The sequence below is a fragment of the Tachyglossus aculeatus genome, chromosome 19, assembly GCF_015852505.1.
Source record: "Tachyglossus aculeatus isolate mTacAcu1 chromosome 19, mTacAcu1.pri, whole genome shotgun sequence".
NCBI classification, from domain to species: Eukaryota; Metazoa; Chordata; class Mammalia; order Monotremata; family Tachyglossidae; genus Tachyglossus; species Tachyglossus aculeatus.
In genome coordinates this window covers 39,377,133-39,404,688 of record NC_052084.1, presented here as the reverse complement: position 1 = coordinate 39,404,688, position 27,556 = coordinate 39,377,133, and the positions used below count along the sequence as shown (strand labels likewise).

Sequence of the window (27,556 nt, the reverse complement as noted above, 5' to 3'; positions counted from 1 at the left end):
GTTCCGTGCCCCGCATGCACTGGGTCTGCGGCATTGCCTGGCGACATAGTGCAGGGTGGGCTCCTGTGCCTCTCGGAAGGGGCTACCCACAGCTGATTTGTATCTGCATGGAAGATATAAGGCACCATTTCAGTGGAAAGCCAGCCACTCTGTGGCAATGTGGAAGGAGCAGGCCATCAGCAAGCCACTCGGTGAATCAAGGACAAAGAGAAGATTTAGTGACGGAGCTCCAGATTGCCCATTTCTGCCGTTTCAGAATGACAGACTGCAGCTCTGCTCCATTAGCGGCCCCATTTTCCTCAGATACAGTCTCAGAATGCTGGCTGCTTGGAACACTTACCCATTCCCAACTGCAGCTCCCCCATTCTGGTGGCAAGGACAGAAGGCTAAGGAGCTGCTCTTGCTCCTCCTCCTTGTTCTCTCCTCCTCTGTCTCTTCCACCCCATAGTAACATCTTTGGGCCAGGGGTTAATCCATATTGCAGTGCTCCCTCTGGCAAGCATTACTGAAGCCGCCACAAAAGACCACCAAAAGTTCTGACTGTGCTGTTGAAAACATTTCCAAATTCTCTTATCCCCAACACCACAAACCCCACCATTGTTCAATCTGCTGCTTGGTAAATTTGAGACTGTGGGGATTATTAAGATGAACCCTTTCGGTAATACTAGGAGAGAGGGCTGAGGAACAGGAGCGGGAAGTCTTTGGCTCCTTTTGAGCAGTTTGAAGCCAATTCTGGAAAGAGAGGATCCGTCTGAACCGCTCACCAGTTATGGTCCTGCACGGGCCCTGTGCTACTGCAGCCAGAAGAAGCAGAGGCACTGGGTTATTTTAATTAATTTAATCATGTGACTAATTGGCTTCCACTGCATTTCTGTGGTAATTGCTTCCTCAGCACTGATGGACAATTGTGTTAAATGTCACTTGGAAAGAGCCCACGGAGAGCGGGGCTGCCCGGGAGCCCCGGGAACAGTGCAGCTGGCTCCAAAGCGCTCCCTGCTAGGATTCTGCCACCCCACAGCATGGGCTCAAGACTGGGCCACCCTCTCTGCTCACATAGGAATGGGACTCGGCACCCCATTTCTAATGTTTCTGACTGAGGAGTTTGGGCGCCCGCTCCTCGGGAAGGAGAGGAAAGACATTCCTACATGCAGGGCTTAAGGATGTGGCTTTGGGTTGGGATTTCATGGAAAAGGGTCCCCACAGCCAAGGCACCAAGTCGAGGGGCTTGCGGGACACGAAGGCGGCTCACCAGCGAAGGATGAGGGACCTGGAAGCTTCCGGGCACTACCCTGTCTCTGCTGTCTGACTGCTCTACCCCCCCTCTCCCTGTCCCACAGCACTTATGTATATATGTACATATGTATAATTCCATTTATTTATATTGATGCCTGTTTACTTGTTTTGATGTGTACATATCTATAATTCTATTTATATTGATGCCTGTTTACTTGTTTTGATGTCTGTCTCCCCCCTTCTAGACTGTAAGCCCGGTGTGGGCAGGGATTGTCTCTATTGCTGAATTGTACTTTCCAAGCGCTTAGTACAGTGTTCTGCACACAGCAAGTGCTCAATAAATATGCTTGAATGAAAGAATGAATGCCTTCTGATGCAATCTCATTTCTTCCCAGTGGCTAAGTGGGGGGTGTGGGAGGAAGGGTGTGTGGGGGGGAGGGGTTAACAACCGGGCTCCAAGCCCAGTCGACTGCAGCAGATGGCAGAAGGAGAGCTTCCAAATTCTTTCACAAACTGCATTTGTTTGTATGTGTGCAATGTATTCTAGCACCTGTACGGGGAGAAAGATGCAATCCCTGATATCCCTACCCATGGGGGAAAAATCCAGCAGAACTACCCACGGCCAAGCAGAGATGCCACCGCTGACTGGCAAACCTTTCCACTGGGATACAGAGCAGGAAGCCAGCAGGCAACAAATTGTTGGGATTTCATCTTGCCCGGAGCTCAGAGGAAGGGTTCCGGGAAGTTGCTGCCCACGAGCTCCAGAACTAACCTATGTGCCTGCTCTTTCTCAAAATCAGGTAATTAGGAAAGGTAAGGAGAGTGGACACTTGTCTTGCCTTGGCATTTCGGAACCATTTTGGAACTGGGCTCCCTGGAGCTCACCAAGTCTCAATTATGGACCATAGAGGTGTAGGAGAAAGTGAGTTTTTTATGCTGACAACTACTGGAGAATTCCATTATCCATCGGGCTTCCCCATTATAACTAATCCCACCCCCTCTAGACTGTAAGCTTGCTTTGTGTATGGAATGTGTCTACCAACCCTGTTGAACTGAACACTTTCAAATGCCTACTACAGGCACTCTGCACACAGTAAGCGCTCAATAAATACAATTGATTGGCATTTCGCTTAATCCTCAGTGGTTTTGCAAACTTGAAATGCTTAATGATGGAGGCACACTTCCCCACCATATTATGGTCCTCCACCAAATGAGCATCAGCACCTGAAACAGCCCACATCAATCAGTGGTACTTACTGAACGCTTACTGTGGCAGAGTATCATACTAAGCGCTTGGGAGAGTACAATACAACAGAGTTGGAAGACACATTCCCTGACCCTGATATCCTCAAGCAAACTGTTGGAGGGGCAAGAATGAATTTGTCTCCCCCTGAAGACACACTATTTGCTGCCTAGAGCTGGTCCAGGATAAGGATCAGGCCTGTACTCTGGCTGGCTCTTTAGCCTTAATTATTTTTCTCCAGGATCCCTCCTTAGGGAGTGCCCCTAACACTCAGTGAAATCGTTGCCCTTTAAAATCCAGATAAATTACTTAAGAGGCTCATACTTGGCGTTCATATTCATTGTGCCTAGAATCCCTCTTGATTTATTAAAGAGTGGTTTCTCTCAGAGGTCTGACCCTCTCCAAGCTTGGTTCCTACCACACTGTCACTAAATGAAGCCAAGATGCCTGGGAGGTGTGTGGGTTGCGTGTGTGTGTGTGTGTGTGCGCGCGCGCACACGTGCGATCATGCATGCAGAGAGACATGAACACCATGCTATTGTCTCTCAGGCTCCAGACCCAGGGACTATTCTGACAGCCCACTGTCATCAACAGAGCACTGAATTTCCTTCAGGCCTCTCAGATGGCCACCCTTGGGTTCTGGTGGTTTAGAGCATTTAAGCTTCTTTGGTTGCTCCAGTGTCTTCCCTGGAGACTGAAATCTCATTTGAACCACCCTGAATTCCTGTAAAGCTTGCTTCTACAGCCCCCACCCCAACCCTAAACTGATGGTGCTGCTTCCCTATTCACCCTCATCCCTCCTCACCCCTTGAATAGCAACAGGCCTGCCTAGGCTGCCTGGGTGTGCCCAGGCTGCACTATCACTGGTTCCTGGCACATCTCCTCACCCTGATTTTTCCTACCACACCTGCGGGTGCTCCAGGTTTCCGGTTTGTCTTCTACCCCTCTGCTATTTGAGTCTATTTGCACTTTTCGGACAATGTCTTTTTAATCCTAATAAACTTGCATAAGGTGCCAGGCTGCTTAACCAGCCAGCATTACTGTCCCCCTTTTGCTTTTTGTTTTTTTGGCTTCGAGGTATATCAACCATCTGTGCCTCTAAAACAGTTTTCTTAAATAGCCTCCAGGCATATTTGATGATTTTTTAAGTTTTTCACTTTAACCTTCAGCCTGCTGTTAACCATTTTCATCCCGATTGTTCAGTCATGCTATTGGGCGTTTACTGTCACTGCTTCCCCAAGGAGGACTGGGGACAGAGGAGGGGCCATCCTGGGCGGCTTCCAGGCTAACTGGGCTCAGCTCCTTCCTAACTCACCGAGTCCCTATTCCTCCGTAGCCAACACCTGCACATCACCCAAACCAAATCTCCATCACCCATCCCCTCTGCTCCATTAGGCATCGGAGTAACATAGTCTGTTGTCCAGAAAGAGCAAAAATGATGCTTTTGCACCATGTCCACACCAGCCACTGAGCAGTGGGGATGTTATGTGCCTGTCTAACTGCTTGCCTGTCTTGGCATCTGATGGACTGTCACCATCCTACTTAGGCTAGAACAAAGGACACAAAGAAGGAAGGAGAATGTCTCTCCCACCCTTACTTACAACACACACACACACACCCCACCCCACCCACCCCCACCACCACCACCACCACCAAGCCCCGGTACCCTTCCCCTGGACAAAACTGCCCTTCCTCTCCCTGCTGGAGTCCAGTTCCCTGCCATTCTGACATGCCCAAAGAGCCCATGAAAATCCTGGACTAGGCTGCTAACCTTCATTGGGACCTGGAGTTCACATCAAGTCCCTGAGACTTTTTGTGGTCTGATGCACTCACATCCCCAGAGGCCTCAAGCCCAGTAGTGAGACTTGACTGCTTTCACGTCTGTCCCTAAACTAGGGAAATAATAACAGTGTTCCTCAGTCACTCACAAGTAAATTAACAGTCCATATTCTCTTCCCTCTCTTTCTCCCCCCGCCTCTCTCCTTCCCTTCCTCTTTCCCCTCTCCACCCCAACATTCCAAGAGAAAATCTAAATTGGTTTAGCACACTTTGGTAATGTTACACCCTGTTATGCTAGAACACGTGTTTCCGCTACACTCCCTGAATGGGACACGATGGAAGAAGTAGAGAATGTTCTTCTCACCACCCAAGTGTGTTCTGGTAGACCCCGATCCACACGTAGGCCCAAGAACATATTCGATGCCGGAATAAACAGTCATACACAGGCTCAGGTCATGGGGAGATGCTGCTAAGCTTCCCAGATCTGCCTGGGCCTCGCTGCGCTGCATTGTACAGGACTGGACCGTGCATCTCTTGGCATTTGGACAGCTTCACATTATTCAGTGCAGTAAAACAGCAAAGAGGGACAAGGGGGGGAAGCATGCTGTGAGTTGAGGTCATAGTGACAATACAGGAATTTGTATCAAAACATGACCATCATGGTGGAATCTCTGAACCATCTACCCATTACCCTATCCATTTCCCATCAGGTTTGCTAGGATGGGATTTTTCCATAGCATGAGCTTGTTTTTTCTTCATTTTTTTAAATGGTGTTTGTTACACACTTACTCTGTGTCAAGCACTGTTTTAAGCGCTGGGGTAAATACAAATCCATCAGCTTGGACACAGTCCCTGTCCCATTGGGCTCACAGTTTAAGAAGGAGGGAGAACAGGTACTGAATCCCTATTTTTACAGTTGAGGAAACTGAGGCCCAAAGAAGTTAAGTGACTTGTCCAAGGTCACACAGCAGGCAAATAGCAGAGCTGAGGTTAAAATCCAAGTTCTCTGACTCAAGGCTCAAGCTCTTTCCACTAAACCATGCTACTTCCAGGAATACATCCCCCACGTCCTAGCAGAATTAGTTGGATTAGGACATTTTATTTTTAACTGTTAATGGATTGAATCACTTTGACTGCAGGGAAACAAATCAAGTAAGTGATTGGAAGGATTCAGTTGATACCCGAACACAGACCTAAAATGGACTAATTTATCTCTAACATGATCCTGACAAAATGGTAAGCAATTGATTTACTACTTACTATGTACAACTAAAAACTAAGCTTTTCACTCTATTTTCAAATGCATCTCCGTGTGAGTTTCTAGATACCATACATGACAGAACCTAGAGACCACTGTAGGGGTTTCCTACTTCTCTGGAAGGCAAGTCCATGACCACGGATCAGTCGATTGATTGACCATTGATTATTCCATCAACTGTCTTTCCATAATTGGCTGACTTGCAGATTTTTCTACTTCCCAGAAACTTTGGCTCTGTAAAGAATAAGCTTGTTAGCCCAGATGTGTCCATTCCATTCTTACAAGTCTGTGCCTGCTATATTTTGAATTTTATCACAGAACTTTCTGTGGATCTACTGTTCGATATTGTTCTAGAAGGATACTAAATAATTTCTTCAGAGATGGTTCAAAGAATGTATCCTATTTTAAGATGGGAGGAAAGTCATAATTTTGTACATTAATTATGTTGCCCCTGAGAAAATTCAAAAGACCCTGAACAGATTGACTCCTGCCAATAAACCTGGCTTCTGAAATGACAAAGTTGAGTGCCGTAACCCCTTGGTAGGTCCCAGGCTCTCGTACAGATGGAGCAGGCGGGCAACAATCCTAACCCTGGGTGGCGGAGGGAGAAATCGGGGGGAGAGAGGGGACGGGGGAAGAGGGGGCAACTGAGGTTAGGATCAGGAGACTAGGTTGAAGACTAGAGGTGTGAAGGGTTCCAAGAGAGGGTTGCCATTTTCTCTACCAAATGCAGAACCATCTCAACCAAAGCATTTAAATTCAGAGGTACGAGGGAATCACCCACTGCAACTCCAAACTGTAGCACTGGAGAATGGTTAGACGGACACTGGCTAAGCTAGGATTTTGTGCCCAGTCCCAGACAAATTCAACACAAAATATATTGATCCTTCCATTTACAACAGGAGCTGACTGGTAGCTGTAATCCTGACCTGCATTGGGCCAATAAGCTTTGTTGTGCCACTGATGGATTAATAAAAAATCTCTATAACACTAAGCTGTGGGTGACATTTTAAGGAACTAGCCATGAGCAGATTTTATTTTCTAACTATTGTGTAGTGATCAGAAATCAGACACTGAGTATTAAAATAAGTGAATACCATACTTCCTATGATACCACAATCTTTTCCCATCTATGGAGAAACACACTTCAAAAAATCAATCTGCAATTTAAAAACAAACTCTTCTGCTGTGACTGCATCTTACTTGTACCCAAAACCCATGAGCTGAGTTAGTGCTAGGAGTCCTGAGCTAGAAAGCTAGGGATAGAAAATGACCACACCCCATCTGGCACTGAAATTAGGTGAACTGTGACTTCGGACGTTGACTTGGGGCCTCATACACCAAGGATCTCTGTCCGAATTCCATGCTACAGAAGCCTCTTTTGACTGAAGTGCTCAGTAAACTGCAACAGATCCCAAGAATCTTTCCTGGATTTGTTCACCAACTGATCTGTTTGTCAGTTCTTCCTGATCAGTGCACAGTGTTTTCAGAAGAGGCAGGTGGCAGGTCTGACAATGGTAGACAGGGCCCTCGTTCCCACTCCTTCGTGATGGGGAAGTCGGGAGAGATCACAGCAGAGGGTGGTTCACTCTCCCCAGCTGGTGGATGGAGACACAAATGTATCCCGATCGTATTTGGTCTGCTGATAACCTCTATCCTCTAATGGGTCAGACCGAGAGTTGAGGAGCTGCAGGATAAAATTGTGGTTGGAGCTGAACCAGAACTGTCCAAAGGGACGATAACAAAAAAACCCACGGTGTGTGTGCGTTCTTGTAAAAGGGCGTGGGCTAGATTCATATTCTGAAACACTCTTAGTACTGTGTTATTTCTTACAAGTGAAATGCCAATCGTGCCAAGCTCCCTAAGCGGCTACATATATGCTACCTCTCTTTCCTCTTCCCCAACCCGACTTCCTCCTCCCCAATGCAGAGACTTTACAGAGTAAATATTTCCCAAGAATGTGAGGGCCCATAAAATAACCCGGGGAAGACTATCCATCTTTGAGGAATGAGGGGCTGGTTGCTTCTTAGCTAGCCTGGAAAGGGCAGCAAGTGGATGGTGGCACCTGGCTTTCGTAGAGAGGTGGGAACAGGCTTTCTGGTTTACCCCAAGGCTGAACAGCTCTGTCCAGGTGAATAGGCCCAATTTTGCACCGCAGGAAGTCCCTATCCCAGGAGTTCTTCTGGATTTCTTTATTGTCAGACAAACATGCAAGGAAAAACTCCACGATGGGCCATGCAGGGATTGGGAACTGGCTGGTGTCAGCTCAAATAAACAGGTTTCTTTCTAAGCAGTTGTTGACTGCAACCCTCACCCCTGCACAGAGAGCCAGATGCTACACTCCAAACAGGCCTACGCATCAACCCCCAGCAACAGTGGGCATGCAGTATCGTCACAGGGTTGATATTGAGAGGGACTTTCCTTCTAGCTACATTGGACCCCTCTGACAATTCCCAGGGTAGGAACTGGATTTCAAATGGTGACATTCAACTGCAAGAGATGGGAGATACTTTATCCATTATATCTACAGTCCAATAAGTATGCAAGAATGACAACTTCCCCATTCCCTCCTAGGTGACTTGTACTTGGGTTCCTGAGGACTTTCCCCTTTGAGGTACTGATCAATCAGTCAATGATTTATTGAGTGATTACTGTGTGCAGAGTATTGTACTAAGTGCTTGGGAAAGTACAGTATATTAGTAGGGTTGGTGGGTGTGATTCCCTACCCACCAGGAATTTATAGCCTTCGGGGGGGACAGATACTAAATAAATTACAGATAAGGAAAACAGCAGGGTAGCAGTATTAGAAGTAGTAGAAGTAACACTAGTAGTACTTTGTTAGCTACGAATGTTTAGATTTTGTATTGATCTGCTTCATTGATTCTAGTGGGTTAATGGGGTTTTTAGTCACCTCCAGTCATTGAAATTACAGTGTCTAATACACCCAATTCAGAATTGAGTTGGAGTTACTGATATTTACTACGTGGCTTGTTTTTTATTCTTCTAGGTTAAAACTCTGAGTGAGTAGCCATTCCTTTCGCATTTCTGCAGCTCTCTTTTTCCTCTCTCCCATTCATCTTCCTTAGCTCCTAACATTCATTCAACTTTATTTATTGAGCGCTTATTGTGTGCAAATCACTGTACTAAGCGCTTGGGAGAGTACAATATAACAACAGACACATTCCTGCCCACGGTGAGCTAACAGTATTGGACAAACTCACTAGTGCAACAAGGATCTAACATTCCTGGAATACAATGCGCGAGGGTGTGTCAATTCCATAACGGTCTTTTCAAGCCTCATTTGCGTGCATGGATAGGTCCTCATTCACTGTCAAATATCAGGACAGAATACCGTGGATATGTATGTACGTGCATGTGTGCTCATATGTGCATACAGGGAAAATAAATGCTTCCCACCCAAATGCCAGGTGTTAATGTGGGATAGCTTCACAACTCTTCAAATGACTATTATTGTATTACTAGTGGTTTCACCATCATTAGTCCATCTTGGCTCAGAGTCCCCCAGGGACTCTGCAAGGGATGCTTAAATCAGGACAATGCCCACGATTTTATTCTTGCCTCCAGGAGTATTTTTATAGTATGAATACTCCCATCGACAATGGTCTATCAATGCTCCAACATTTATTCCAACAGGCAGGAGAGGTGAAAGAAGGGAGGGAGAGAGTTAGAGAGAGAAAAAGAGGAGAGAGAGAGAGGGAGAGAGAAAGAGCACACAAGAGCACAAGCATCTGCAATTTGGTTTGTTTACTCTTCCCAAGAGGGCCTAGAAGACTCCCCTCTTTGCTTCCCCCTGGGGATATTCGGCTCTTCACTCAGGACTCATCTCCTGACATGCTCAGGGGTCAAGCTGCATTCCCTACTGCAAACAAGAGTGTCCAGAGTTCTCCAACATAGCTAGCATGGCGACAACAGCTAGAGCACTCCCCAGTGCAGTCACAAATGTACAAAAGCTTATTATTTTTTAAACGGAGGAAATGGATATATTGCCTGAATTTTTTCACATCAGGGGACATTAAGTGCAAGGTCAGCCAGCAGGCAAGTTACAGAGCTGGAATTAGAACTCTGGTCTCCTGATTCCCAGTTCTGGACTCTCTCCATTAGGCCACATTGCTTCTTTGGATTGATGGTACTAACAAAACCCTGATCTCCTGCATGCCTGCTGACAGAGGTCCGCAAATCAGCGACGAGGCTGAGTGTCGAATAAGTGAAAATGACTGCAGCGCATTGCCCAAGCAGTACATTTTTCTCTTGTCTTTCCTGTTCAATCAGGGCTGCGGTGAAACGGAAACCTGAAGAAAGACTTCTTCTTGATCCAGCTACATTCAGAAGAAAGTTGTCCTGCCAAAGGGCCATCCCACAGTTTCAAATGCTCATACAAAACTGGCATGACTGGCAGAGTTCCCCAAACAATTACAAGAGACCTAGAGGACCACCTTGCCAGCCTCGCCTCCCTCGACACGCTGATGACAAAAGAAGTTCATCTACGTACCCTAGAGGAGATCAGAAAGGCCACCAGAGTCATCCCCGAGGTGCAGCAAAGATCCAGGACCCGTTACCTACCCAAACCCTTGTTCCAAAACAAAGTCAACACCTGGACCCTGACGGGTATACCAGGTAGTGCAACTAGGATCCATTCCCAACTGCGTTGCCCTTTTAAATTCCATATCTGGAAACATGCAAGCTGGAATCCCCAACCACATGTGGCTGTAATCTAATAACTTGGACTCTCCAAGTGCTCAGCACAAAGCCGGCAAACTTGTGATAACCCGGGGGTCTTTCAAAACTAAATCAATTCACCCAACGCAACAAGGACGCAACCCTGCTTATTTGGCAACACTCAGATCTGGAGTTGGCTGCCAAGCCCTGTCTTGTGAAACATAGCTACTAGGGCAACTTACTGTTCTTGTTACGGTTAGAGCCTTAGTAATGTGTTTTGCACACAGTAGGCACTCAGTAAATGCTACTGATTTCTCAGGGGTGAGTGGATGTTTGATACTGCAGATAAAAGAGAAACAGCCCAGGTTTGGAAGTTTGAGGACCAGGCGCAATTAGAGAGCTGTGTTTCTGGCGGGCCATATTTTCTGCATGTACCTGCTAATCCGCCAACCACACATCTGCAAAGAATCCAGCAGGCGGCTACACAGCCACCCACTGGGCATCCCAGTGCAGGAGTGGCCTGCCTTTGGCCTGATCCCAGCTGCAGCCTGGGCTCTAGAGGCCTGACTCACCTCCTCTCTCTGGGCAGTGGAGTGGGTGCCAGGAGGGGAAAATCAGTTCTCCGGGAGTTGCCTTATCTGGCCCCCATCACCTCCTGCCATGCCAACTGAACCGACTAGAGTCTACGGAACAGATGCTTTCCACTCTTCTCTCTTCCCTCACACTGCTCACTCGGCTTCTCTCTCTCCCCCAGTTTCTTTAACCCTGCACACATCCCGGGGGGGCAGGCAGTGGTGGCACACAAACCCCTGCGTTCAACACCTGCTCTTAGGTGCCGGGGAGAGTCCTTCCTAGTCCTTGATTTTCTGTGGTAAAGATATGCAGTCTCTAACCTTGGAACTAACTAAGATTACTTCCTCCAGGCCTTTCCGCTCTTCAAAATCAAAAGAGAACTACACTATCTGTACGGTCTTATTACAAATGAGCTTTTCATAGCCCTTCTCGGGACCAGGAGGGAGGGCAACACTGACTAATACAATCCTACAGGAAACTCAAGTCTTATTAACCGACCACAAAGTCCTATCGGCTGACAGAGAAATGCAGTGGCCGCACCTATTTATCGTAACACAACACTACATTGTTGCAAAGATAACTCTGCTGGAAAACCCACATAGAGCAGGTGAAATGGGACCCGCTTATGCCTCTGTTGGAAAAATGAGGTGGTGTAATACGGCATAATTTTTGAAACGCATAAATAAACACTGGGATCCCTGCTCCGACGACAAGGCCTATTGGTAAACTATGGATTCTGCCGTGAGGCCACCGGGGTGCAGCCTGATATTTCAGAAGCTTCCGGCAGCCCACCGCCCGGGATTGGAGATCTGCCTGTAGCAGCTCCCTGTCGGGCGAGTAAAACGAGAAACTCGGGACCCCGTCTGTTTCCATTGGAATTCCACGGCTGGACTAGAAATACCCAGAGAACTGCCTCCGGCTGACTTGTGGCTACCCGCGAAGTTCAAATCTGGAAACCTCACGGAGTGGATTCAAATGCTATCTGGGCTATACTGTATTACTCTAAGTCATAATAATGTTATTAACAATAATGATTAATGCTAATACTAATGACATTCACCTCGTGCCTGCCTTCCCAAGAACTTGAAGTCTCTGTAGCAGAATGCCTAAATGTTCGGACTCCCATTTTGGGTAGCCCAGGTTCCTCCAGGTAGTCCTAGGCTTTAGTAAGAGCACCTAACACATGGGCTGCCTATCCTGACTGAAACAGTGTAGTAGCTGCCACTCTCCTAGTTTTGGAACGTGGCCCCTGCGGGACCCTTCAGATTTCATAAAAGGAAGAGGAAGTGCCCTGCAGTGATATGTCAGGACGGCATCCCAGGCCTCTGTTGCATTGGACAGGAGTGTTGCGAAGGGAGAAAGGGGCCCTCCCTTTGTTGGTCACCCTGGCAACAACAATGGGCAGGAAGGGGAGCCTCTTGGCGGTCGCTCCCTTTAGTGGTAACGCCTCAAGCTAGACCAGGAGAGAAATGGTCCGACATGCAAAGATCATTCCCAGTGACTGTCTCTTGCCCCTACTCCCTCCTTCTCTTGTTCCCACCCCATTGGCCCCTGCCAGTCGGGGGAAGTGAGCTCTCTGGTTCTCCACCTGCCTGGTACGTTGGGAGCTCCCATTTCAAAGTCTGGAAGGAAACTCCTCCTCCACTGCATTCACAGCCCAAACACGGGGACCTTTTGGTAGGGGACGGGACACAACCTAAACTGGCAAGAGAAGGGGATTTGCTGCCACCAGGCTCCTTGTGTGATGCGGCCCCATAATCCAGCTCTCCTAGGTGCTGAGGGTCAGGTGGAAGTTAACTTGATTATCAAGGGCCAGATTTGATTCTGTCTCATGGAACCAAAAACGCCTGGCAACTTGAGTGGAGTTTATGAATGGAGAAAGCTTTTCAGATCAATGGAAAATAGCCGTGTATTTCAGTAATCAGTGGCAAAATGCCACAGAGTTCTTCAAGGACTAAGAAATTTGTTATTTATGCTTCTTTAAAAGAAATCCTTAGGATTCAGTTCCAAACAAACAACAGCTAAAAATAATCCCTGGTTCACAAGGAGTCACCGCCCAGATCCAAAAACAGCATTCCGGGGGCTCTGGGAAGCTACGCCTGTGGAAGGCTAAATGTGACTGAAGACAGTCGATCTCGTGCTTGACTAGAATGTTTCTCACGTGTAGCGGCCCATTCGGACCAATCCCAAGTGATCGGTCAATGGGGTGATCACTGCAGGACTTGCTCTGAGGGCGAATCTATCGAGAGGCCGCTGGACCGGAGCAGTAGCCGCCTGTTCTCCACTCTGCCACCTCTCCCTCCACAACCTTGAGCTGGTCCTAGATGTCTGGCCTGTTGTTCTGAGGCTTCTACTCTGATACAGTCTACCCATCCATCCTCCCAGAACTCAATCACCAAACTGAGAGAAACTATGAACCAGGGCTCACATACATCAGGGGCTGACTGTTCGGACGGAGGATATGTACGAACAGTCAAGGGAACAGACAAACAGAAGGATCAAAAAGAGAAAAGCAGAGGGCACAAAAATTTCGGCCACAAGCTAAATCAGCACGAGGATTAAGCCAGCGCAGGCTCCATCTCGCTCTAGTTCTCTTACCTTGTTTCTCTTGAAGTAGGCTCTTCGGCATGCTGCAAAGCACTTCTCGCTGCAGAAGCTTTTCACCTCGCTTCCCATACTCAGGGAATAGCGCTTGATTCCCACTTTCTGGCACCAGGCACACATTATTTGTACATTTGACACATCATCTTCTATAATAAAAGTATAAAAAAAATGTTCACATCAGAGGCAAACATTCCATCAGGCCAACCCCCACTCCTCTCTCACCCTTCCGCCCCCGGCCCCGAACCTCCCAGCTGCTAATGCCATAGGATACTTGGATTTTTCCAGTCTCATTCCTCCCCAGTAGAGCCCAGAGGGCCCCTGGGACTGACAGCTTGGCCCGGAGAGTGAGTGAGTGTATGTGTATGTGTGTATATGTATTGGGGGCTGGGAACCCAGTGGCGGAGGGGGGCATGCTCTAGGGTCCTCCTGTCCCTTGCATAGTGAAGAGGGAGGGGTGATTTGCTTACAACACAGGGGACCAGCTAGGGAAGTACTTGCTGTTCGACAGTGTGCTTTAACCACCTCTCCCTGCCTGGTCAAGTGACTCCCCAGCCCTCCCACCCCGTACCACTGCATTATTACCGGATCTAGGGAAACCTGCTACTCTGACAGCCACCAATTTGAGGACTGAGGTAGGCCCATGGCCCAGGGAAGTTACTCTGAGGAATATCATTCAAGCAAGAGGAATCAGGGAGAATCTCTTTTCCTGAGGATGCTGAGAACCACCTTGAAATCCTCCATTTATGATAAGGAAAGGAGGAGCTGGAAGCTTTGAGCAATGGTCAAATGGCACGTTTATGGAGGGAGAAGGTTAGGCTGGCCATACTGGTGCCAGCCTCCCCATTGTTTTCTTGCAGATGGTGGGTTTGGGTTTGTACGCCCACATTGATATATCGGCCTTCCCTTTCCCACGGAAGGAACTCAAGATCACATCATTCCTGAAAACGTCAATTGCATTATCTCCCGGCACCTGTCCCTTCCCCCACCGCGACTGACTGGGCTAATGCTACCCCATTTAGAGGGAGAAGGAAGTGTCTCTGCCTGCTGGGTCTCCCTGAGAGTGTCAACTTCAATATCTCTTTGTTCTGGGAGTTTGAGCGCCTCCAATCCCTCCTGCCCACAGATGGTGTAGGAGAATGACTGCCATCCATCCCGAGTCAGATCGCTTTTCCCTGCACCAACTCATCTTCATGCCAAACCAGACTCACGCTGCAGCCATGAAACTGGGATCACCCAGACAAGGCCCACCTGTCTCACCACCTCTGGGAGTGCTCCTGGCTGCCTGATTCCAGAAAAATGTCTCCAAAGACTAATGGCTAAAGCAGTCCTTGCCCCCACGGCCCGGAGCCACATTCGGGTTCCGTGGGGCTAACCGCACACTTGTACTGATTCCGAGGGAAACGGAGGTTTGGGGTAAGGCCCCTCGGCAGCCTGCAGAATCACAGGAACACTCATTTGGCTTTCCCAGGTGTCACAACTCAGAATTACGCATTGAATTTTATTCACCTTAACCAAATAAATATTATCACAATGGTATTTTGATTTCACAAATTAAAGCCCAAGTGATTTATAGCCGCAAATAAAATGAGATTCCCAACAGAAAGAGGTGGAGAAGGTGTCACTTCTTAGTTTTAATCAGGTCTTTCCCCTTATAACCTTCTTAAATGGAGTCACAATATAAATTTTTACTTAATGCACCACATTTAGCACTTATAAGGTATTCCAAGGATTTTTTTCCAAAATGTTCTGGAGTTCCTCATATATCACATAGCTAAATTATTTCAGAATCACACACACACCCCCTACCTAAGAAAGGCCCAAGTCACCATGAATTTATCTTGGGGCACAAGGAGGAGTTAAAATATTAGGTGAAGAAAATCTGATTCTGATTAGAGAAATATTTTTCATTCTTGAAACTAAACAAACTAAAATGAATCCTGAGTACATTTTTACCTCTTATCCCACTGGGTTAAGCACATTTCCAATCCCAAATTTCTGAGCCAAAGGGTCGTCCGTTGCCACCAAAATTCACTCACACAGTCTGTCGGCAATACCCGGAAAAACCGAAAGGAAGAAATGGAATGTGGAGGGCTGAGATTCCTTGACATCGACACTCAGGGAAGAGCAGACTGTCTCGGATGGCCCCCAAACCCCAGCCCAGAGCTTGAGGCCAGGTAAAACATTCTTTAACCCGTTTCCTTGGCTGCGAGCAAACCAACATGGCAGAAGAGAAAGTATGGAAAACTGGGGAAAGCCATACAGACCCAAGGCTAAGCCCATTGGGCTCCAAGGTGTGACCAGCAAATAAAAGCCAGAGAGTCGGGCTCCAACAATATCCCCATCTCCTCTTCATCCTCCACCCCATAATCACCACTTCCCACCACTGGACCCACCTAACCCATCATTCTCTTCAGCGACATGGCTCTTTTACAAGAAGCCCAGTGACTGAGAGAGGCCAGGCTCATTTAAAGTAGATATACCATTAAGGAAATAGGCATCATATCAAATCAGCTGCATTATCAAATAGCAATATGGTAAAATAGGACCAAAGGAACCGTGTAATTTGTGCTCTTTAAAGCAATTGGAAACTTCTGAGAAGAGAAGAGGATATCTTCCATGCTTAAATAAGACATCATTCCCATTTATTTTTCCTCAAATTCAATTTCATAAAAGCAACAACTTGGAAAATGTATTTATCCCCTTCTTCATCTTCTGTCATACGATTATCAATTACTGATGTCAAAAGAGCCTGCTGAGAAAATTTATTCCAAAAACTCAAGAATGCATTTTCAGTCTCATTTATCCCAGTGCTTGACACAACTTTAAAAATTAATATTTCTGACTCACTACTGTTGGTGAAGGACGAGAGTAGCTGTGATTAATGGTCACCGTTAGTTCTGGTAACGAAAACAAGCCACTAAATCCTCCTGATTTTCCTGGAGCTCAATTTCAGTCTCAAAGAGGCTGCCCACCCCCCAAAGCACACTCACCTGATGGCCATTAGGTAGCCAAGGGAATCTGTGTCTCAAGGACAATTCGGCTGGCCCTCGCCCCTGGGCAGGGAGGGCTGAGGGAATATTTCCTCCCAAGTTTCACCTGGGCATTCATTTCCAAAAAACAACAAAAGGAACTGAAGGACCCAGGTTCTAATCCCGGCACTGCCATGTGTCTGCTGTGTGACCTTGGGAAAGTCACTTAACTTCTCTGGGCCTCAGTTACCTCATCTGTAAAATGGGGCCTAACACTGTGAGCCCTTTGTAGGGGACATGGGTTGTATCCAATCTGATTAGCTTGTATCTACCCCAATGCTTATTAGTACAGTGCCCTTAAACACCACGTAAAACAAAACAAAATCCAACAACAACACAACAGACATACTGTTTGCTATATTAAATCCTGCTCCCAAAGGAGACCAGTTTTTGGTAACAAGACAAAATGATCGTATAATAACAAATAAATATGCATCAGACTAGAACTTGCTTAAGAGTATTCAATTAATCAGCACAAGTTTGTTTCGCCTCTGTAGCTCTTAATTAGGCAGAATGTTTGGGGCACTTTTTCCAGGCCAGTGAGAAACAGCTAAAGAAAATTTCCCCATTTCAAGCCAAAAAAGAAGAAACATAGGCTAATTACTCTGATATGAAATCAGAATTGCATTTTTGTTTATTTGGCAGGGAAATATGATGGGAAGACCACATTGGGCTGGTCTAAAAAGCATTCTTGAGGGAAATTGGGGAATCTCCTTCTCAGAGGATACAAGTTCCATCCGTCCACCCTATTTCCTCCTGCCACTTTAGCACTTCCATGTCACCTAAGCACTAAGCACTTGGGCACGCACCCTCTGCACATCCCACTCCATAACACTAATGCACACTAATGGACTCTGTTGCTTCTGCCTACCTGTAATTTATTATACTGTCTGTTTCCCCAGCTAGACTGTAAGCTCCCTGAAGGCAGAGATTGGATCTACTACTTTTATGGTACTCTCAACTGGTTGATAACTGAGAAAGTAAGCAGTGGCCCAGTGCCAACCTTGGGTCAAACAAGAGATGGAGACCTATTTCTCTGCCCTCTTCTCCATCTCCTCTCCTGGCTCTGATGGGAATTGAAGAGCGGGAGGCAGTAGGAACAAGAAAGGGAGAGGAAGTGGGAGAGGGAGCAGAAGGAGAATGAAGCTTGGCAGGAGATGTTTGTACGCGCTATATTTGACACTTGTATGGGTTGTTGGAGCCAATGCAAATTTTATAGATTAATTCAAATTTCTGGGAGTCAAATGTTTTTGACAACTATTTCCAAGAAAATTACACATTACCAATTCAGAAAAGTGGGTGTAACAGTCTCCACTTTCTTTTATCTACTTTATGCAGGTTTAGACAAAGATGTGTAAGATTATGGTTCCAGTCTTTTGGTAAATCCTTCCAGCTCAACCAGTTACAAATATCATCCCTACTTCTGAGATGGATATCTTCTGGGCTCAGCTTGCACCCTATCATGCAGGAAGATATACAAGGGATCACGGGTCATTTTCCAGCGGCAATGCAGTAACTGCAATCTGCAATCTGCTACTTGACTGTACACCGTCCAATGATACAACGGTAGACAATGAAAGCCTACTAAATCAAGAAAGGCAGCGTGTCTTTGAGGACACTGGCAGGCAGAGAAGGAAGACAAAGTCCAAGTGAAATAAAGACCTGCTGTCTTCCTTAAAGCTGGGAAGCCCAGACCTACTACTGAAGCCACCTCCGGATTTGTTGACCAGCACATTACGATCTACAAGCCAGATTTAAAGTAAAACAAGGCATGCTCTCTAACAGCAGGGGTCTTGGAGTGCAGCCAGCCCACTGCAATCAGGCACTTGTCATCTCTCTGCCTGACTACTACATCAGCTTCCACACTGATGTCACGGCCTCCAGTTTCTCCCATCTTCAGGCCAGAGTTCCCTCTGCTGTTTGGATTATCTTTCAAAAATGTCTGGTTGCAATAAAAGAGATAAGCTTTCTTCCCTCCACCATGTCTTCCGGATAGGCCGTTCATTGCCTCTTTGGGGCAAGGAAGCGTTACAGTAGCTCAATAGTCCATCTTTGAAACAGGATTTGGGGGGTTCGATTTCATTTGTTTTTTGCCACTGTTTCATTTGTTTCTGTTACTGTTTCAAATGTGTTTTCTCCCATACCTCCAGGGCATACAATTCTCACTCTGCTCCCACTGGGCAAATACATTTTTGGGAAAATATATCTGGCACATCAGGAACATTTACTAAGTCATCAAATCTCATTTACCTAAAGCAATTTTAATTAATGATTACATATATAAGATTAGACATTTAAATGAATGCTAAAATATCCAAGTGAGTAAATGCTATGCTTTCCCAGGGGTTGTTTGGAACTCATCTTTCTCCTGCAACCTCTAAGGATGTTGGACCATAAGAGGAGTAATGGCAGTGCTGCAGAGCAAACTCTGGCTCCCACAGAGCTCTCTGGACAGCTCCTCGTCAGAGCCGGCAATCCCACGGAGCAGAGCGCTCCCTAGCTAATAGTAACAATAACTGTGGTATTCGTTAAGTGCTTACTATGTGCCATGCACTATGGTAGATACAATGCAAAGAAGCCTGACGCTCCAGGCGATTCGGCCGTGGATCTGCCTCCTGCTCAGTCCTGGGTGAACGTTTCTGGTTTTTTGTCTAACTAATAGTTCCCGAGTGCTTGCTCCTGCAACTCTTAGTTATACAAGTCACAAGACTTGGGTTGGTTTTTTTTTGTTTTTTTTTTTCAATCAAGCTTACATCTATGTCTAGGAGCAAAAAAATGAATTTAGGGAGCGCTGTGAAACTAACTCATTTTAACTGCTGGGTAATGTTCACGTTTACACAAAAAATGTGACTTTTTAATCCTAGACAGTAAACTGATCTTAATGGCTTGATTCTCATCCCTAGCACGCAACCCTACCTGACTCCTTCAGTGTAAACCCCTGGGGCCTCTGACCAAGCTGGCTGAAGATATGAGCCACAAACACGACTCCTAGACAACTTGAAGTAGGTTTTTGCAGGAATATTCAGGGAAAATTTCAAGGGAAAGCATTCCTGTCCCGTCCTCCTCAACATTCCAGGTTTTCTGCAGAGATTAACGACATAATTATGACAAAACTGAGCTCATGGGACCAAATTTCTTGCCTTTCCAAAGGTAAGTCCCTAAACCATGTAGACAGAAGGTGCTCTTCATTTAATACACATAAACTTCAAGGAAGGGAAAATCAATGCCTTATTGCAGTTAGCCTGGAAGAATGGAAGTACCGGTTGTGAGTTGGACTAATGAACGCACAGTCCAGTGTACAGTTTCTGATCGTCCAGTCATGGGCCAGACCAATGACCACCCAACCCAGAGAGCTGTGTCTGACAGTGGCTGCAGGATGTTCAGAGGAACTGTGGGATGCCTGTCGGACCTATCATTTAACTTTATGGCAGGAAAACTCCAAATCCACTGGAAAGATTACATTGTGACAAGTAATAATCATGGCACTGGCTAATAATTATGCTTTTTATTAAATGCTTACTTAGTGCTAAGCACCGGAATAGATACAAGATAATCAAATCAGGCAGTTGAAGAATTGTCTTGGGATATTTATTTGAATACATTTTCCTAAAAAGATGAATAAATGAGACTTGTCATTCTAAAATGGACTGTCCTTTATACAAGTTGATTGGATTCTGATTGGAAAAACAGAAAGAAGATTTCTATGCTACCTCACACCTGGTTAGATGGTGGGAAGAGAAAAGCATACTTATGTATGAGAGAAGAGCTTCCCCACAATCATTATTTATAGAAGCACTGGTTTATATCTCAGTCCATCCATTTGCTGGATTTTAAAGATGACAGTCTCAATCTTTCCTCAGGCACAAATTTCACTGACTTCACTCCCTGAAAATAGGCTGCACGAATCAAGCCTGTTATCCTTAGGATAACCGACCCATTACCATAGAAATGACTGGGATGTCACAAAGCCCATACTGGAGGCCAGGTCAAGGCCCTGGGCAGAGGAAAGGGGCGAGGACCCCAGAGATGGGCACGAACTTGTATGGCCAAAACAGACTTGATGCTTGAGTGACTAGCCTCAGGCTGAACATTGCCTTAGCCATGGGGGGCGGTGCGCTGAGCACCTGCCTTCATGTCCCAGAGATGATTAGTCCTTCCCCACAGCCCCAAGTGCCACTGGTCGGAAGGGAATGGAGAAAACGGAATCTCGCTGAGCTCTAAATCTCAGGCATCCCTGTGGACCCGGGCTGCCCAAGCCAGGGGCCCCTCTGGTGGGGAGGTACAATCCCCTTACGCAGCATGATTTCGAACCCAAAAGCCACTCACCAGGACCCTGGCAATAGCAACTTCTTTCTTCATGTGGGCACCCCATTACCACCCCCAAAATGTATTTATTCCTCACAATCGGCTCAAGAAGCAGGGTGGCCTAGTAGAGTCAGAAGGACGTGGGTTCTAATCCCAGCTCTGGCCCTTGTCTGCTGTGTGACCTTGGCCAAGTCACTTCACTTCTCTGGGCCTCAATGGCCTCATCTGTAAAATGTGGGTTAAGACCGTGAGCCCCATGTGGGACAGGGACTGTAACCAGCCCAATTTCCTTGTATCCACCTCAGCGCTTAGTACAGTGCTGGCACATAGTAAGCTCTTTACAAATACCACAATTATTATTATTGTCACACCCTCGGTTCTGAAGCTGTCCACCACCTTGCCCCGCCTTACCCAATTGATCTTTTCACCAGCTATTTCTCAACTCGCTGTCTTCTTTCCTACCAGACCAACCCTCTAGCTATATCTCGTTCTCAACTCTTCCACCTCCATTCCCTTGCTCACTCTGTTCCCCTGGCTTGGAACTCTCTCCCCACATCAGATAGGCCACAGGTTTCTCCAAATTCAAATCCTACCTCCTCCAATATGCTTTTCTCACTTAATTTCCCAGCATCCTGGGAAATTAGGGTGCAATTCTAAGCAATCTCCAGGCACGTTCTAACAAGAGCTAAATGCCATCACCTGGCACTCTCCAAGAGTTTTCTAAAAATGGAAAAGTAAGAACATTAGTCCAGAGGAGACTGCACCTCTACGGTAGAGGAAGAATCCAGAAGGCACACTGGACATAAAACAAAATCAGTGGCCTGATGAGAGAGAAGAGATGGTCATTTGATCCACCAGAGAGGACCCAGGGTGAAAAACAAAGCTAGTCCCCTTCTCAAGAGACATTTCTGCAACTCCACTGTTAGGGTCGCTAGACACAGCCCCCCTCAAAAATTCATCTCTTTCTTCCCGCTCAATCTCAAAGCCTCCTTGCTCTATGGAAACTGTCGCTTGAATTCTTTATCTTTTTCAAAGCCACTTCACGAGAGACAGAAAATTCCACAGAGTGCCAGCCTAGGCAGCATGCTGAGCTGAGGTTTTCAGGGATTCAGAGTTTTGCTGAAAATAATGCCAACTACACTTCCCAAACAGACTTACCCTGATCAGTCTTGCCCTAAGTATCAACAATGCAATCTTGTACATAGTTAAATTGAGCATTTAAGAATTAGTCATGAGACAGCACTGTTAGAACAACATTCTATGAATCATAATTTTTAAACACATGGAACGATTTACCTGCTGGTGGCTTTATGAAAGGTGGTGGAATTAACGGAACAATAATGGGCACATTCCCATGATCCTTTGACCCTGCTGGTGAGTCAGAAAGTCCATTTCCTGTGGCAAGACCCGAGTAGCTTGGGTTTATATTGAAGGGTGAAATTACACTGTCCTCAGGTAATTTGGGTTTTGGCAAAGAATTTTCTGTAAAAGAAAAAAGATAGATCCAGCATGGCCGAAATATGACTTGGAGAGACCAAGAAATTTCCTTGTGATTGTTTTTCCAAAGAGGAAAGAGTGGAGAGTAAAAATAATATTTTCCTCCTCAACATGCATATTCTAGCCAACTTTTGAAATGAAGACAATAAAACTTCTCTGACCCCATCCATCCTCATCATTCGAGAGTTATCAATGAAAATATGTTCATTCACCGATGGCATCATCTGATTCCTCTGGCCTCCTGGCTGTCCCCATGGAGATGAATTGGGGAGTTTTGAGTGTTGGACAGTGTCCCGACTGAATGAACTGAGGAGGGGGAATTGGATGACTGGAAAGAAAAACGCTCTGTTTCCATACAAACTTTTTGGTAGCGAAGGTAAAAATGATCCAGAAAAAAATGAAGAAAGATTATAAGTGTTCATGGGAGTTTAGCAAGATAAGTTTATCAAAGCCTGTCTGAGTATGGGTGTCATTTTGAAATGAAGGAAAAAACAAAGGAACCCAATACTGGATTTAATTGAATCCTCCCCAGAAAAGAATTATCCTCAAATCAATCCATCAATGGAATATAGTGAGTGCTTACTGTGTGCACAGCATTGTACTAAGTGCAAACAACAAAGAACAAACTAGAGCATGCTTCTGTCCTCCCTCACCACCGCAAAGAGCGTTACCTAGAGAACCAGCATGGTCTAGTGGAAAGATCACTGGCCTAGGAGTCAGAGGGCCTGGGTTGTAACGCTGGCTCTGCTAAATGCTTGCTGTGTGACCTTGGGCAAGTCACTTAACTGCTCTATGCCTCAGTTTTCTTGTTCTCTCTCTTAGACTAGGAGCCCCACTTAGGACGGGGACCGTGTCTAACCTAATCTGCTTGTATCTACCCCAGTGCTTAGAACAGTGTTTGACACACAATAAGCGCATAACAAATACTATTAAAAAACCAACAACAAAACAAAGCAAAAACCTAGGGCCTGGGGATGCAGACTCTTCAGTGCAGTAAGGAAGGTGACTTGCCTCGCCTTTCTTGTTTAGCAGGGAACAGACTGTGCTGTCACGGTAGCACAGCATACACCACTCCTCAGCATGTGAATTCAACGCCAAGTACCAGTCGCCGGAGACAGCTTCAGTGAGCCACAGAAGAGGGAAATGCATGGTCTTGAAGATGGGGGTAGTGCTGAGGAGCCAGCCGACCTCTTGGGTGAGGCTCTGGGTGAAAGGTAAACACTACTCGAACGATCTCTAATGCCATCGGGTTAAAGGGCTCAGGTGGCTTAGGTTGACCCCAACTGGACAGGGCGGATACCCAATCCATGATCTGCCTGCTCTCAGCCTGGTGTTCAGCCCCAGGCCTAACCTGCAGTCAGAGTCATCCCGTAAAGACCCCGCTCCAGTGGGATCCCTGCTCTGAGTCCTCAGCAGAGCCAGCTGGGAAACCATCTTTCAGGCACAGCTGTCCTATTTCCCTTCTGATCTTGACTCGGAGGAACACGTGTCATGGGGGGCTTGCCACTCCCTTAACCTGCCGCACTGCTCTCCTTTTCCCATTCCTTGCCAGCAGGAAAGGTTGAAGGGTCAGAGGAGAGGAGCGAGCTGCTGGGGGAGAAGGCAGAATTTTGAAATGGGAACGAGGTTTTACCTGCTCTGGAAAGATCTGAGCATGCTGGTCATAGTTGGCTCCGATTCCCACCATGCCTTCCTCTTCCAGCTCCCACCCAAGCCAAATAATAATCAATGTGGTATTTGTTAAGTGCTTCCTCTGTGGCAAGCATTGTACCAAGCGCTGGGGTACATACAAGACAATCAGGTCCATCACTCCAACAGAAGTACGCCATGCCCCTCACGTGCAAATCTGATGAGGATTCAAGTCCAGTTATTCACTGAATTCAAAACCTCAATCATCTATGTTGGCCCAAGGGAGGGGCACTTTTATCTCAGGTAAGGTTTTAACGGGAAGCCCCCCCAAAGTAGTGCTCCCGATCCCTGGGCCTCTGGCAATGTTGCTGTTGTTGGCACCCGACAGAATTTTCCCATTTGCTTTCCACTGGATTCTTGGATTCTTCTGGCCAGGCCAGTTTTGCCAGATGCCAGGGCAAGCAGGTTCCTAAGACTGGGAGTCCCACACTGGACACAGACTGTCTCCAATCTGTTTATCTTGGATATGATCCAGCGCTTAGCACAGTGCTTGGCATAGAGTAAGCACTGACCAAGTTCCACAGTGATTACTAGTATTCTCTGCTGCCACCTTGTAGCAGGCTGAAACAGCCGACCCTTCCGGCCTGAACAACGGAACCTTAAAAGTCATTTTTACCTTTGAGAACAGAAATGTGCTGTCGGCTCTCCCCATCCGCAGGGTAGTTCCTGAATTCGATATCTTCGCCATCTTTCAGCTCAACCTTATCATAGCCATACCAGCCAAGGAGCTCATTCATAGTGTTTTCTGCAAAGTTCTGTAAGAGAAGAATTGCTTCCTCAACAATTGTTTGCAAAGGAGAGGTGAATGCAGCAATTGAATTCTATTTGCACTGGGCCAGGAGCTGCCAGATTTTTCCCATCTCCTCCAGACTAACGTTCATTCTTCAAGTCACGCACCAAAACCAAAACGCACTACATCGCACAGTGACATAGGCAATTATCGCAGACATTTACAATTTAAGGAAAATAAGGCAAAATAAGGATGTTCATTGTGTTTTCTCATGAGTAGGAAGTCAATCCTATTTTAGTATATATTCACATTGCTAAAATCTGCTCTTTCCTCTCTATCCAAATTGCTATATGCTAATCCAAGCACATATCCTATTTCGCCTTGGCTACTGCATCAGCCTCCTCACTGACCTCCCTGCCTCCGGTCTCACCCCACACTGGTCCTTATTTCACTGCTGCCCATTATTTCATTCATTCATTCATTCAATCGTATTTATTGAGTGCTTCCTGTGTGCAGAGCACTGTACTAAGCACTTGAGAAGTACAAGTTGGCAACATATAGAGACGGTCCCTACCCAACAGTGGGCTTACAGTCTAGAAGGGGGAGACAGAGAACAAAACAAAACATATTAACAAAATAAAATAAATAGAATATATACGTACAAATAAAATAGAGTAATAAATACATACAAACATATATACATATATACAGGTGCTGTGGGGAGGGGAAGGAGGTAAGGCAGGGGCGATGGGGAGGGAGAGGAGGGGGAGAGGAAGGAGGGGGCTCAGTCTGGGAAGGCCTCCTGGAGGAGGTGAGCTCTCAGTAGGGCCTTGAAGGGAGAAGGAGAGCTAGCTTGGCGGATGTGCGGAGGGAGGGCATTCCAGGCCAGGGGGATGACGTGGGCCGGAGGTCGACAGCGGGACAGGCGAGAACGAGGCACGGTGAGGAGATTAGCGGCAGAGGAGCGAAGGGTGTGGGCTGGGCTGTAGAAGGAAAGAAGGGAGGTGAGGTAGGAGGGGGCGAGGTGATGGAGAGCCTTTACCTTTATAAAAAAAATTTAGTCCATGTTTCCCCAAAGAACCTCCAGTAGTTGCCCATCCACTTCCGCATTAAACAAACAAACTCCTTATCATTGGCTTTACAGCACTCAGTCAAATCTCCCCCACCTACCTTACCTTGCTTATTTCCTACTACAACCCAGCCTCCCTGCTTTGCTCTTCTAGCACCAGCTTGCTCACTGGAAGCAGGATGGTGTATGGGAAGCAGCATGGCATACTGGATAGAGCACAGGCCTGGCAGTCAGAAGGTCATGGGTTCTAATACCGGCTCTGCCACTTGTCTGCTGTGTGGACTTGGGCAAGTCGCTTCTCTGTGCCTCAGTTTCATCATCTGTAAAATGGGGGTTAAGACTGTGAGCCCTGTGTGGGACAGGGACTGTGTCCAACCTCATTTGCTTCTATCCGCTCCAGCATTTAGTAGTGTGCCTGGAACATAGTAAGCGCTTAACAAATACCATAATTATAATAATAACTTCATATTATTATAATTACTATTGTTACTATTATCTCATGTGTCCCACCTCCGACCCCTTGTCCACATCCTCCCTCTGACCTGGAACTCCCTCCCTCTTCATATCGAACCCACCATCACTCTGCCCACCTTCAAAGCTTTATTAAAATCACATCACATCATGAGAAGCAGCATGGCTTAGTGGAAAGAGCCCGGGCTTGGGAGTCAGAGGACCTGGGTTCTAATCCCGCCTCCACCAGTCTGCTGTGTGACCTTGGGCAAGCCACTTAACTTCTCTGCGCCTCAGCTACCTCATCTGTAAAATGGGGATTAAGATGTGAGCCCCATGTGGGGCAACATGATTACTTTGTATCTACCCCAGTGCTTAAGACAGTGCTTGGCACATAGTAAGTGCTTAACAAATACCATCATGATTATTATTATTATTATCTCCTTCACGAGACCTTCCCCATGTCCTCATTTCCCCTACTCCCTCTCCCTTCCGGGTCACCTATACATTTAAATCTATACCTTTTAAGCACTTGATAGTCACCCCACCCTCAGCACCACAGCACTTCTGTATATATCCATCATTTAATTTAATGTCTCTCTGCCCTCTAGACAGTAAGCTTCTAGTGGCAAGGAACGTTTCCCACACTCTGTTGTACTGTACTCTTCCAAGTGCTTAGGTCAGTGCTCTGCACACAGTAAGCACTTAATAAATGCCATTGATTGATTGATTCTGCAAAAATGTTCATAACTACAGCCTCAGAATGAAATATTTTCTGAAAACAGTTAATCACAGTTTTGTGTCACAGATCAATCAATGGTATTTATTCAGCACTTACTATATGCACAGCATGGTACTAAACGCTTAGGAAAAGACAAAAATCAAAGAGGTGGTAGACATGTTCCCTGTCCACAAGGAGTTTACCATTTAGAGGGACTGTAAGATTAATTTAAATTAGAACAGACTTCTGACTCAGATGCTCAATATGTCCAAGACTGAATTCCTTATCTTCCCTCCCAAACCCTGCCCTCTCCCTGACTTTCCCATCTCACAAGCCCGCAACCTTGGTGTCCTCCTCGACTCTGCTCTCTCGTTCACCCATCACGTCCAATCCGTCACCAAAACCCGCCGGTCTCACCTCCGCAACGTCGCCAAAATCTGCCCTTTCCTTTCCATCCAAACCGCTACCCTGCTCGTTCAATCTCATCCTATCCCGACTGGATTACTGCATCAGCCTCCTCTCTGATCTCCCATCCTCCTGTCTCTCCCCACTTCAGTCTATACTTCACGCTGCTGACTGGAACAACTTTGTGCAGAAACACTCTGGGCATGTTACTCCCCTCCTCAAAAATCTCCAGTGGCTACCAGTTAACCTACACATCAGGCAAAAACTTCTCACTCTCGGCTTCAAGGCTCTCCA

The 27,556-nt window shown here is 46.5% G+C and overlaps 1 protein-coding gene across 4 annotated transcripts in view; it reads right to left on the bottom strand.

Annotated features, from left to right (window-relative positions):
* The window catches only part of LOC119940764 (sine oculis binding protein homolog), a 98,361-nt gene that overhangs the window by 55,434 nt on the left and 15,371 nt on the right, over window positions 1–27,556 (bottom strand). For all 4 annotated transcript variants that reach the window (XM_038761061.1, XM_038761062.1, XM_038761063.1 and 1 more), the window contains exons 2-4: window positions 24,504–24,642; window positions 21,998–22,183; window positions 13,362–13,513 (exon numbers count right to left, since the gene is read on the bottom strand). In XM_038761061.1, coding sequence (XP_038616989.1) covers window positions 13,362–13,513; window positions 21,998–22,183; window positions 24,504–24,642 — 477 coding nt within the window. The remainder of the gene's footprint in view (window positions 1–13,361; window positions 13,514–21,997; window positions 22,184–24,503; window positions 24,643–27,556) is intronic.